General features: G+C 35.9%; 1 protein-coding gene across 5 annotated transcripts in view; it reads left to right on the top strand.

Moving 5' to 3' along the window:
• The window catches only part of KITLG (KIT ligand), an 86172-nt gene that overhangs the window by 53716 nt on the left and 18872 nt on the right, over nucleotides 1-13584 (top strand). For 4 of the 5 annotated variants that reach the window (XR_007153933.1, XR_007153932.1, XR_007153931.1 and 1 more), the window contains 3 exons: nucleotides 6295-6465; nucleotides 8600-8759; nucleotides 9492-9575. Coding sequence is in view for 1 of the 5 variants with exons in the window: in XM_047866569.1 (XP_047722525.1) it covers nucleotides 6295-6465; nucleotides 8600-8759; nucleotides 9492-9575 (415 nt within the window). In the remaining 4 variants the exon portion in view is untranslated. The remainder of the gene's footprint in view (nucleotides 1-6294; nucleotides 6466-8599; nucleotides 8760-9491; nucleotides 9576-13584) is intronic. The other variant, XR_007153934.1, reaches the window with a different exon arrangement.

Raw genomic sequence — 13584 nt, 5'->3', positions numbered from 1 at the left:
AAAATAAATCCTGACAAAACCCGGCTCCTCCAAAAGGGAGTTAAGATTTTAGAGATTCCACACTACTAATGTGAGCACACACTGCTTTTGCAAAGTGCTTTTATAGAAATGTTTGAAATTTGCCTGCTGTGGAATGTTTGTGAGTAGCAGGGGAGTGTCAGTTCTCTAGCCTTTAAGACTAAATACCAGAAGGAGGATAAAGAAAGGCCACTAAAGGCAATTGGCATTTGCTGTTTGGTTGTGACCGTTGGCTCGGAGAAATTTATTTTCATCAGTAGACGCTGAATTCATTGAAATGAGACGGAACCATTTCCATTCCCAAGAGATCTCTTAATTGTGTCCAAGGGCCAGTATAGTCTGGTCTAGATGTGAGACCACAAGACTCATAGACAACTTGGCAGAAGAAATGCTGCAGCTGTATGTGCTTTGTACCATTGACAAAAGAACTAAGTGAGTGCTTGGGAGTCTCGGTTTTGTAATGTTTCTGTTTTAAATTTATTGTACAACCTTGGACAAATCACGTCATTGCTCTAGGTCTTGGCATTCCCATCTGTGAAATTATGGGGCTGGACCAGGTGGTCTTCGGTATTCCTTCCAGATCCAAACTATTGTGATTCTAATGGCGTGGCTCTAGGTTCTTTTGATTTCTCAGAAGGGAAATGCTGGAAACAGGAGAGGAAACAAAGGAATGCTTTGTGCCTTGGGCATTCATACCTCTAATACTGGCACACACACATTAAAGAAAAGAAAACAAAAACAATCTAAGGGGGCGGTAATGCTAGTAATTAGATTAGTTGGAATAGAAGACCGAGTGCATGCTTCTTGTGAATATTCCTCAGAGGGATCATGGTTATGAGCCAGTGCTGTTTCTCTGTAAGAATCTCTAACAGATACATTACCCCAGCTCCTTTGTCAGGAACTCTCACAATGCAGATACCAACCTTAGACCCAGTAAGGAAGCACACAGGTATCTGTCTTCAAATAGCTACCAAATGGAAAGAAGCGCCAAGTGCTTGCATGAAGAAATTTACAGTACATTGTATCCACTTTCACCTTCTGATTCTATAAAGCTAATGGTGACTGCTCTTAGAGACTCCCTCTGCATCCAAGATTGATGCAGAATAATGTGTCAAGTTCTTTCAGCTAATAAAGCAGAACAATTTCTTGAATGAAGCAGAGGACAGAGAAGAGAAAGTATGGCAGACTAAGTCCCCAGGATGTTTGTTTTTTCAATTTTTATTTTTTTAATGTTTATTTTTGAGAGAGAGCTCATCTGCACCTTCCCAACGAAGGGGCAGAGAGAGGGTGGGGGACGGGATCTGAAGCAGGCTCTGTGCTGACAGCAGAAAGCCCTATATGGGGCTCAACTCGTGAACGGTGAGATCATGACCTCAGCCCAAGTCGGATACTCAACCAACTGAGCCACACAGGCACCCACTAGGATGTTTTTAAAACACACAATTTCAGCCAGGGTCTCAAATGTATCAGTTCTGGGATTGTAGAGGTGTTATATCACATATCATATGTTATCTATTTCATATATTCATATATTATGTATTTTAAATATGTGTGGTTTTAGAATGTGCATGGATTTTTTCATTATTGATCTTTAGAAGCAGTAGTGTTCCTAGTTATGTTTAGAATGCTTTTAATAGTTTTTATATCTTTCATTTAATCATTTAGTTAAATCATTAACTTAGTCATGATGCTATAAACTTTAAAATCCCTTAGGGGTACCCAGATGGCTCGGTTGAGCACCCCACTCTCGATTTCACCTACTGTTGTGAACCCAGAGTTGTGGGATGGAGCCCCACATCTGGCTCCGTGCTGAGCATGGAGCCTGCTTAGGACTTTTCTCTCTCTCTACCCCCCTCTCTCCCTCTCCCTGTCCCTCCCTTCCTCTGCCCCTCTCCCCAGCTCACACACTTTAAACTTAAAAAAAAATCACTTACAGAAGGTTCACAGTTTTTAAGCAAATCTTCAAGGGTAGGGGCATGGTAGCCCGTTAAGGATGTTGATGCATTATCATTGACTAACTTAGCATTCTAGAACGATATGTGTTATATAGGAATTGGAAGCATATCTTTCCAGTGGTTTTATCCAGAGTTGCTGTAATTAACCCAGAAAATGTAAGATGGAAGCTACCAAGAAAGAAGATAAGAAATTGAGAGTATGGAGTTAAGGAAAACCCAGATAGACTTTCCCTTTCATTTTTATTTTATTTATTAATTTTTTAATTTTTTTTTTTTTTTGATAGAGGCAGACTACAAGTGGGGGAGGGGCAGAGAGAGGGAGACACAGAATCTGAAGCAGGCTCCAGGCTCAGAGCTGTCAGCACAAAGCTCCTTGCGGGGCTCAAACCCATGAACTGTGAGATCATGACCTGAGCCAAAGTCAATCACTTAACTGAGCCACCCAGGGGCCCCTAGATTTTCCCTTTCAAAGCAAGGATTGTATTTCTTTTTGTATGTATATAGGTGAGTCGAACATTAAGGTATATGTACTTTAAGAATTTGAAAGGTACTTTTTACATCACTTCATTGAACTCCTCTGTGGCTTTATCAACTTTCCTAATTCTTCACATTCTTCTGTTAGTAAAATAGAGAACATTATTTATATCTTACATTCTTCTGATGCATGTTGTGAGTTAATATTTATATGGAACTGTTTGAGCTTAAAATTGTCTCTGAAGGCTAAGAAAGTGTGACAATAATGCCTGTTACTAAGGCAAAGGAAAAGATTACATTTGGGAACCCCATAGCCTTAAATCATCCATTTCCTAATCATAATCTTGGAATCAGTCAAAAAAAAAAAAAAACAGGTCTGTCATCTCACAAATGAAGTATTAGCTTACTGTATTTTGTTCTCTTTTGCAAATCATTGACTATATTTAATTAAAAAGAAAATATGAAACTGCTTGATGATATAGTCAGAACTGGTTTTCTTTTTTGCAGGGAGACAGGTCAAAACTGGCTGATATTTGATATTTTTTTTTTTTAACCTCAGATCTATCTTGAATAAGTCCAAGAATCCTGGGGTGCCTGGGTGGCTCAGTCAGTTAGGTGTCCGACTTCGGCTCAGGTCATGTTCTCACAGCTCATGGTTTGTGGTTTGAGCCCCATATTGGGCTCTGTGCTGATAGCTCAGAGCCTGGAGCTTGCTTCCAATTCTGTGTCTCCCTCTCTCAGGCCCTCCCCCACTCACACTCTGTCTCACTCTCTCTCTCTCTCAAAAATAAACATTAAGAAATTTTTTTTAAATAAAAAAAATAAGTCCAAGAATCCTAAAATCCTGACATGTAACTCTTTGAACAAATTAATGAAAAGATAGAACTCTGAATTGTACAGTTTTTTCCAAGAAAATTATTGCAAGAATGAATAATGAATGAAGTACAACTTATGTTTAGAGAGGTGTTTTTCAGCAGTGTAGTACAGAAATTTCATATTGGCTATCGATGAATTCATGTTAAAGGGGCAGATTTGGCTAAGATTAGATTGTTGGATTGCCATGATTTCACTGTAAGAAATTACAAGTTTAGGCTTGAGGATTTTCCTGGAAAAAGTTGATTGCCTCAGCTGTTGATTAGGTATGTGGACAGAACGTGGGTGGCCATGAGGGAGTCGTCATAGCTAAATGAGAACTTGAATGCAGAATGCAAACCTAGAGTTCAGCTGAAAATAGAGATAAACAGAAGTGGTAGCAATAAGCACCCCCAGAGTTCCCTGGTTTAAATATAAGAAACCTATAAACAAAATTTTTTTTTCTACTTTAACCACAAAAAGAAAAAAAGAAAAACCTGCTCACTTAAGGCAAAGATTGCAGAAACTAAATGAATACCTTATTTCAGATTAAGGGAACTTGATTTTGGTTCTTCCACATCAGAAGATCTGAGGGGAAGGATAGGCAAGAATATTTATAAAGCGGAATAATGACAGAGTTTGAAGAGACCCAACACCTAAAATCTTCTTGCCACAGTAAAATTTGCACAATTACAACAGAATGAACTAATTGGGGAAGGCTTTCCTGCCCTATAAATACCCTTCAAACAGTATTTCCAGGATATGCTGTGTCCTGTATCCTAGGAAATTTGCCCCTTGCTGATAGGGCTGGCTATCTAAAAGGGAATTATCACTGCCTAAATGGTGGGAGACTTGGAGAGTGATTAAGCCCCTTAGGAAAGACTGACATCTTGGAAAAAGACGTGCGACTGATGTGAATGTGAACTTGCATGTGCTTGGGATAAGCACTGAGTAAACAAAACAAAGAATCCATTCTGAACATACTTTGGAAACACATAGTCTTTGAGAACTTGGTTGATGAGTTGAGTGAAATGGCCTAATTGAACTAATTCCCATTTGGGGGTTTGTTTATTCTACTTTTCTGAAGCCAGAGCCAACACTCCTGAAAGTTTTGAATGCCATTTAGTGCTTCCAGGAATTGGGGCTTACCATTCTGTAGATAAACCAGTCTCCTTTTTAGCTGTGTTCTATTAATTAAAACTGTTCTGTTAAATGAATAGATGGCCCCCAAATATCCTAATTTAGGATAAATTACTTGGCCTTCCCTTAGAGATATTCTGCTGGTAGAAATCGGGTTTAGTGGTTTGATTCATTTTACGTGGCATCAGTTACTCCCTGTGATTATAATATATTTATTACAGCAGAAGTTATTTTAAATAATTTAGGATCACATAAGCTATGGCAATTGTAGCCATTCCCCATCTTTTTTCCCTCACTTGTTACATTTTAGCAAATTAAAGGAAAAAATCAGAGCCTCTACTTAAAAGATCCTTGTGAGAAAACATAACATTAAAACACAGAATATATATGAACTTAAGTAATTAAGTAACGCCGCAATAATTTAAAAAATCCTGAAATCCATTTTAATGTATCAAGGAGGTTTTTCCTAATAATCTAAACCTCTACTGGCCCAGAACCATTCATAGCCAAGGTTGGGAAACTATGCCCTGTAGGTCAGATCCAGTCTGCACCTGGTTTTATATGGCCAGCTAACTGAGATTAGTTTTTACAGATGGACATTTGTGGTCTGTTTGATAATAGAGAATGCTGTGAGGCCCAACCACACCAAATGCTGACCCAAAATAAAGAATTCCATTAATTTTATTGGTAGACCTGTACTAAAAAAGATTAAATTTGGTTATTATGCAAAAGAAATTATATTCAATTATATTTTCTGTAATAAAAGTTTTGTAGAAATTTTCTTTCTCTCTATATATGTACCTACATAATTTTTGCCTCTGAGCATGCCAAGTCTAACATATTATCTGGCTCTTTACATAAAGTATAGATCCCTGACAGTAATTTTTTTCTCATGTATTTTTTCTTCACTCATGCATCTGTCCAGCAAATAATTTCTGAGCAACTTTCACATGCCAGACACAGTTCTAGGCCATAGGGACACCATGGGGAACAAGCTTTTATAAAAAAAAAAAAATACTGCCTTCATAAAACTTACAAATTATGTACATTATCTCCCCATAACTACCTTGTTCCATTATTCCCATTCCCATCCAAGAGAGGTTCAGAGAATTTACGTGGCTTGTCTGGAGTTTCTCAGCCCAAAACAAATCCAGTTATACCTGACTCTTAAGATTTGAGCTTCTAACCAATGGGCAGGGCTAGCGTCATGGGCAGGACTCTGTGCTTGGTTTAATGCTTTACTGTCACCATCTTGTAATTAGTCAGCTTTGAACAACTTTTTGAACAATAAATGTATTTTCATTTTGTCCTTGGACCCACAAATTATGTGGCTGGTCCTGCTGCTAAGGCAAAAGTGCTTCTCTCTCAGACCACATTCCTGCCATGATTGTTGTTTGATTTTTAAAGACCCACATGAATTTATGTGTAGAGAAACCTTGAAATCTATCAAGCAGTTTGGAAAAACAGGCTATTTTTAACCCATTGCTTATTATTTCAGTTCACCAAAAGACTGCAAGTTCCTTGAAGGCTAGGGCTCTCTCCTACAATTTTTTTTTTTTTTAACTCCCTCTGTGCTAAAGCTTTTCTAAGAACAGTGAGTAAACCTTGTCAAGGGTAAGACTTGGCTCTGTCTTAGTTTACTTCCATATGAGAGCAATATTGTTCATCATCAATATTGGCTCTGATCTTTATTAATTTGCAAATTTTGAAACCGATGTTAAATCTGAGGTAAACAAAACATCTGACCTGTTCTGATATAAGGAAATTCTTTATCCAGCAGTGACTAAAACATTGATGTCTTTGAGGGGTGACTGACCATAGAGATTTTATCTTCCTTTCTTTCAATTTCTTTCAGCCTAGTCATTGTTGGATAAGCGTGATGGTGGAACAGTTGTCAGTCAGTTTGACTGATCTTCTGGACAAGTTTTCGAATATTTCTGAAGGCTTGAGTAATTATTCTATCATAGACAAACTTGTGAAAATAGTGGATGACCTTGTGGAGTGCGTGGAAGGACACTCATCTGAGGTAACTTTGTATTCCCTGGGATTCCTTTTTTACTACTTTTCTCCAAAACCTATGCCTTTGGCAGTGGCAAGAGTGGGGTTGTCTCTATTTGTGAAGTTTTTAATTTAAAGACTTTTAATTAAAAATTATTTTCAGATGAGCACAGTGACTAGGTGTTTGTAGCTACCCTGCAATGCTGAAATCTACATTAAGGCTTAAATGTTGTTACTTAACATAAAAATAAAATTTATTCACACCTCAACGTAAGAAAAAAAACCACCTTTATTTCAGAAGGGAGTGAAGTCCTTCTAACCTACCTATTAGGTTACAAATGTTCATTTATCTTTAAATGGAAAATTACCTATAATGAACACTCTTACTTAACCTTTTATCCATAGTAATCCTGTCACAACAATGAAGTGCATTTTCACATCTCCAGTCCAGGGCATCTGATGATTCGTTGTCACCAGCCTCAGAATGTGGTCATGGCAGTGTTTTCAGATCTAAGTATATTGAAGAGGCAGAGTACAGAGATTAAAAATGAGGTGTTAGGGTTCAAATCCTGACTCTGTCACTAATTAGCTTTGTGAACTTAACCTCTCTGTGCTCACTTTCTTTATGCCTAAAATGAGGACAATGACAGGATGCATCTCACGGAATTGACATTGGATGATTTCTGATTAATGCCTTAGTACCATGTCTGGCAAAATAAATCCTAATAAATATTTCTTATTCTTATTTTAGAACACCTCATCTATAATAAGATAGGTCTTGGGAGGCCTGCTTTGGCATAGAGTTTACAGTTCAGGGTTTATCCTACAGGCCTTCTAGATGCTTAAATCTAAGGTTTTAAACATGGTTCTGTACTGTAAAACTCAAATACTACCTTCTCATCCATCTTCCAGTCACTCTTCAAGACCCAATGTCAGTCCCATTTGTGTTTCAAACTCAGAGTTCTTACCATACTAATAGCCTCCTCACTGTATTTCATCACTTCTGTGCTTTACTTTCTAATTTCTGAATAGTGTGTCTTAAAATCTATAGCCTCTTAGAGTTAACGTGTCTTTTCATATTGTTAGTACAAATAGTGTTCTGAGGGCAATGATACAAGGTCAAGGACCCCAAAAGTAGGGCATATCAGGAACAGTGTCACGGAGGAAATAAGCTCCCATTGGAACTTGAAAGATGGAGTTAGGTGCTAGGTAAATGGTGATGTCGAGAAGAGTACCCCAAACACTGGAGAATGTACACTTACTAATCATGGCACTTTGGCAAGAACCCAGCTGGTATTTCTCAATTTTTTTGATGATTGAGTTAATCTATATAAAGCACTTAGAGTGGTATATAGCAAGTGCTACATAGGTGTTGTTATTACCTGCTTTTCTTTATAGGTAATCATGCATTTACAAATTCCTAAACTATAGTGTTGGTTTGCTTTCTTGGGGAACTTCTAGAAATTAATCATACTCTTTATTCTTTCATAACTTGGTTCTTTCACTTAGCATTGTTTATAACTTATATTCACTTTGATGCATACAGCTGAAACTCAGTTTTTTTCCTGCTTATAGAGTTGATTCAATATAACAATATTTATTAAACCACTCTTCTGTTTGATGTAAGGGTTATAGAATACTGTTGCTAAGAACTTTCTTATATGTCTCCTGGTGCATATGTGCAAGAACTTCACTAGAGTATTCACCTAGAAGTAGAATTGCTGGGTTACAAAATGGACACATGTCCTACTTTACCAGAGGATATCCAATGTGCCAGTTTACATCATTCCACCAGTATATGGGTCCCCTTTGTTCCATATTCTTGGCAATATTTAGTATCATCAGAATTGTTAATTTTGGGCTATTTGGAGAATGTGTTATGTAAGGGTATTTTTTTTTGAGGAATAATTATTTTAAAGCATTTCTAGTCACCTTACTCATCCCCACCAGCACCCCATTCCTTTTATCTGGAGTTGAGCCCCAGACCTAACTGGATGGGATCACTACCTTGCAGTACCAATTGAATTATGTGTGTTAAAGCAGTTGTCTAAAAGTATCAATTTTACTTGAGTCTTTGGAGGACATATTTATAATCTATTACCTTGACATCAGTTAAATCTGTAAATTATCTGAAAAATACAGTCCTTTTTTTATTCTTCTAGAATGTAAAAAAATCATCTAAGAGCCCAGAACCCAGGCTTTTTACTCCTGAAGAATTCTTTAGAATTTTTAATAGATCCATTGATGCCTTCAAGGACTTGGAGATGGTGGCATCTAAAACTAGTGAATGTGTGGTTTCTTCAACATTAAGTCCTGAAAAAGGTAAGACATGTAAGCATTTCTAATTTAAATGTCAAAAGCAAGCTTGAATCTTGAATGTTTAGGTAAGAATCTACTTCTGACTCAAATATATGTGTAGCTAGAGAAAGATGTATGTGTATATGTGTAATACAAAGACCTATATCAATGGCATGAAAGAAATGATCAGTTAATTTGTTGGTTTTCAAGCCACAGCAACACTCCTCATTTTCAAATATAAGAATTGTGTGTGAGTAAACAATATAGGAATTAGTCACTCATATTTTTTATCTGGTCTTTGCTAGCATTGTGCAAGTATATTATTCTTCACCTCCACTCTTCTTAATGTACCCTTTTCAAATCTTTTCCTTAAGGTCTGCCTCTGGGTCATGAATTCTGATCTTCAGTAGTTACTCTGTATTAAGAACCTTTTTTCCCACTGGGTCCCAGTATTACAAAATCTAATTTCATTGCTTTTTCTGTTTTGTTTTGTTTTGTTTTTAAGACCAATTACCAACAATTTGTGTTACTCATACTTATTAACCTATGTAAGCAATGAATCCTTGTTCTATGATGTGATTGTGGTGCATTTAATAAAAATAGAACAGGACTCAGTATGAAATAAATAGGATCTTAATAATCAAGATTTGGGAAGCAGACCTAGAAAATATTCTGGTATTGCACTTCAGGCTTTTGCGGACTCTGTAATTCATTAAATCGCCATGCAACACTGACACATTATTGCTTTCTATTTAGATTCCAGGGTCAGTGTCACAAAACCATTTATGTTACCCCCTGTTGCAGCCAGCTCCCTTAGGAATGACAGCAGTAGCAGTAATAGTAAGTACATATATCTGATTTAATGCATGCATGACTCCAGTTAGCATCTATAGGAGTATTGCATGGGCTTTAAAGGAAATTTCTGCAATTACTACTATTAATACTGTTCTGTTACTGTTCTTCCTGTTATGGTCTTCCTCAGAATTAAATATTAGGCTTGTATAAGTGGGTTTCCCTATAACTGGAAATAACTTTTAGAGAATTGGGTCAAAATCTTCTAAAATTATTTTACATAAGGCATGTAATTAATTTTAGATACTTTTAAGCTTTATTCATTGTCAACTTATATTTTTATGTGAAATTTGCCTGACAAAAATGGAATTTAAAAATTGAAAGTACAAATGTTGGTTATATAGAATTCCAAGGATATTTTCAGTTTTGTTTATATTTACTATTCACAGTATTTACTATTGTGTGTTTGTACATTTGATGATTTTATTTTACTATAAAATTATTTTAGAGGAGAATATGCTGCTTTGCCTGAAATTTCTTTCCTTTTAACCAAGAACCCAATTTTGTGCAAGTCTAATGTCCTCTTTTCAAATACAGTCAAGGTCATTATAAAGATCATTGGGTTTTACTAAATATTCTGATCCTCTAGTTTCATGGAAGCTGTAGGAGGAAGAACTTCATCCTGTGATCTTAGCTAAGAAAATCATCCCTCAAAACTTTGTAATGGGGCACTGTCATATGATCAGGGACATAGAAGAACTACCTGTAAATAAGAGTAATCAATTTAGTACCAATCCACCATAACAAATCTGCAATTCAGAAAATTTTTAAAAACTTCTAAAATCCGTTTGTTTAGGAACTTTGGCCACCAAAACTGGACCTGACCCGTGATAAGGCTATTTATATATAGTATTTTTCCTTCCAAAAGTGAATATTTCTTGATTTCACTACAGAAATACTGTGTTTGATTACAGTGTGCTACCCAGACCTCAATGAGGATATTATATACAATATTTGTAAGACAGAACTTTGTAAAATCTGAAATTTTGAATTACATAACACGTCATATCTGAAAAGTTTTAAGAATGGACTACATGGGTTAAGATCTCTACTACCAATTTTATTAATCTTTTCAAAGATGCAACTTTTAGCTTCTTAGTTTATATTATGTCATTTTTTATTATTTTTTTAATGTTTATTTTTGAGAGAGAGAGCACGAGTGGGGGAGGGACAGAGAGAGAGGGAGACACAGAATCCGAAGCAAGCTCCAGGCTGAGCTGTCAGCACAGAGCCTGATGCGGGGCTCGAACCCATGAACCATGAGATCATGACCTGTGCCGAAGTCAGATGCTCCACCGACTGAGCCACCCAGGCGCCCCTATTTCATTGATTTCTAATCTTTCTTATTTCCTTTTACTTGGGGTTGAGTTTGTTCAGCTAACTTCTAGTTTTCTTCAAGTAGAAAAATTTAATCATTGATTTTTAAACCATTCTAATTTTCTAATATAAGCACTTAAAGGTATAAGTTTTCTTGTAGACAACTTTAGTTGCATCCCATACACTTTGATATATTGTGTTTCCATCATTTCCTCAAAAATATTTTTTAATTATCCATGTGATTTATTCTTTGATTAATGGGTAATATTAAAATGGGTTGCTTGATGTCTAAACATATGTGGTTCTTCTGGGTACCTTACTGGTTTCTAAATTCTGTTGTCAGAAAACATACACTGTAATCTTTCAAAATTTATTGAGACTTATTTTATGTGTATCACTCAAATATGGAGTGTAGGATTCTCAAATTTGATCAAAATGGTTATAGTGTTCAGATCTTCAATATCTTTATTACATTTTTTTGTCTAATTTTTTATCAATTACTGAGGGGTATTTAAAATCTTAAGATTGTGGATTTGGCCATTTGTCCTTTTGGTTATGAGTTTTTGACTTCATATATTTTGAAGCTGTATTATTAGGTGGTTATATATTGATTATTATTATGGGTTTCCTGATTAACAGACCTTTATATTGTTACTGAAATATTCCTCATTACCTCTGCTAGTATTCTGTCTTGAAGTGTATTTTATCTGCATTAGTAGAGCCAGTTTTTCTTATCCTTACTTTTTTCATGGTATATTTTTTTCTTTCCAATCTATTGTCTTTATTTTTAAAGTACATCTCTGGTAGACAGTATATAGTTGGGCCTTGCTATTTTAGCAAGTCTTTGACTTTTAATTGGAGTGTTTAATCCATTTATATTTAATACAGTTATTATTATTATTATTATTATTATTATCATCATCATATCAACATATGGTTGGATTTGGGTCTACCATTTTGTTTCCTATTTGCCTCACTTCTTTATTTCTCCTTTCCAGGTTGATTTTGGGTTAATTTTTTTTATTTTGTTTTCAATAAAATTTAAAGTTTATTATTTTGTGGTTGTTTTAGGAGTTACAATATATATCTTAACTTGAAATGTTCTACTTAGTTAATATTGTAGCACCAAGAAAAAAATAGGAGAAATATCTTTTATGCTACATAGTATATTTAATCACACACATGCCAATAACACATATATTAGGTAGTTTAATATTATCTCAGATGTTAGAGGTTTTGTTCATTGTTTTCCCTTGCCCCGATCTCTTTTCTCTATTCATCAAAATGTATAATTTCTACTTACCTGTTTTCAAGTTCCCTGACTCTTCTGCCATTTGTAAGCTGCTAAACTTTTCATCCAGTACATTTTTATTTTTTGCTATTTTTAATTTTTTATAGCAGTTTATGATTCATACAAAATTGAGGAGAAGGTACAGAGATTTCCCATACCCTCCCTGCCCCCACACATGTGCAGCCTCTCCTATTATCAGCATCCCCCTCCCCCCCCCCCCCAGAGGTACCTTTGTTACAACTGATGAACTTACATGGACACATCATAATGCATATTTTACATAGGGTTCACTCTTGGTGCTATACATTCTTTGGGTTTGGATCTAGTGCATTTTTTTCATTTCTAAGTCTGTATTTTGCATTCTAGAATTTCCATTTGATTCTTATTTTCCTGATGAGATTTGCATTCTGCATATTCATTATGATAGTATTTTCTTTTTTGGCCCCTGGAACCATGGAACAAGATGGGGTTGAACCACATGGGTCCACTTATACATGGATTTTTTACAGAACTATAAATGTATTTTCTCATGATTTTCTTAATATTTTTTCTCTGGATTACTTTATTGTGAGAATACAGGATAGATATACAAAATATATGTTAATTGATTGTTTGTTATTGGTAAGCTTCCAGTTAGCAGGCTATTAGTAGTGAAGTTTTGGGGGAGTCAAAAGCTATATATAGATTTCAACTGTGCAAGGGGGTCGTGCCCCTACTCCCACATTGTTCAAGTGCCAACTGTAGTTAATAAAGCTCTAAAAGTTCTTGTCTCCTAATCTCACCATGTAGGTCATCTCAGGGTTATTGTATATTGACTGCTTTTTTCTCCTGATTATGGGTCACATTTCCCTTTAAATAACTAGTAATTTTTTGAATATATGCTGGATATTATGGATACTATGTTTTTGAGAAAGCAGATTTTGTTTCATTCCTTCAGAGACTTTTGAGTTTTGTTCAGGTAGGCAGTTCAGTTACTGGCAGACTATTTTCCTTGTCAGTCTTGTTTTTAAGCTTTCATGGAGGAAAGAGGGAGAGTAGCCTTATTTCTAAGGCGTGAAATTTCTGAGACATTGAGTGCTTAGAAAATCTCTCCATTCTTGCTTGTCAGAGCTCCTTTGTCTCTGAATGCCAAGGTCATAGCTTCCCAGGTGTTGTTTATTGCCAGGTTTTGTGAAGTCTCTTTCTGTCCATGTACAGCTTATTTCTTAACTGGTGACTTAAGGAGATTCCTCCAGAGATTTCTTTTCAGCCCCGCTCCTTTCCCACAAATAAACCTGCCCCACAAACTGTGGCCACTGCATCCCTGAACTTCAGTCTCTGATACCCTATCTCAAGTGAGACCGTTGAACTTTCCTTGGGCTCTATCTTCCATACCTCCTAGCTAGAAAA

The sequence above is a fragment of the Prionailurus viverrinus genome, chromosome B4, assembly GCF_022837055.1.
Source record: "Prionailurus viverrinus isolate Anna chromosome B4, UM_Priviv_1.0, whole genome shotgun sequence".
Classification (NCBI taxonomy): domain Eukaryota; kingdom Metazoa; phylum Chordata; class Mammalia; order Carnivora; family Felidae; genus Prionailurus; species Prionailurus viverrinus.
The sequence above is the reverse complement of the archived record's forward strand: the minus strand, read 5'-3'. Positions and strand labels throughout refer to the sequence as shown.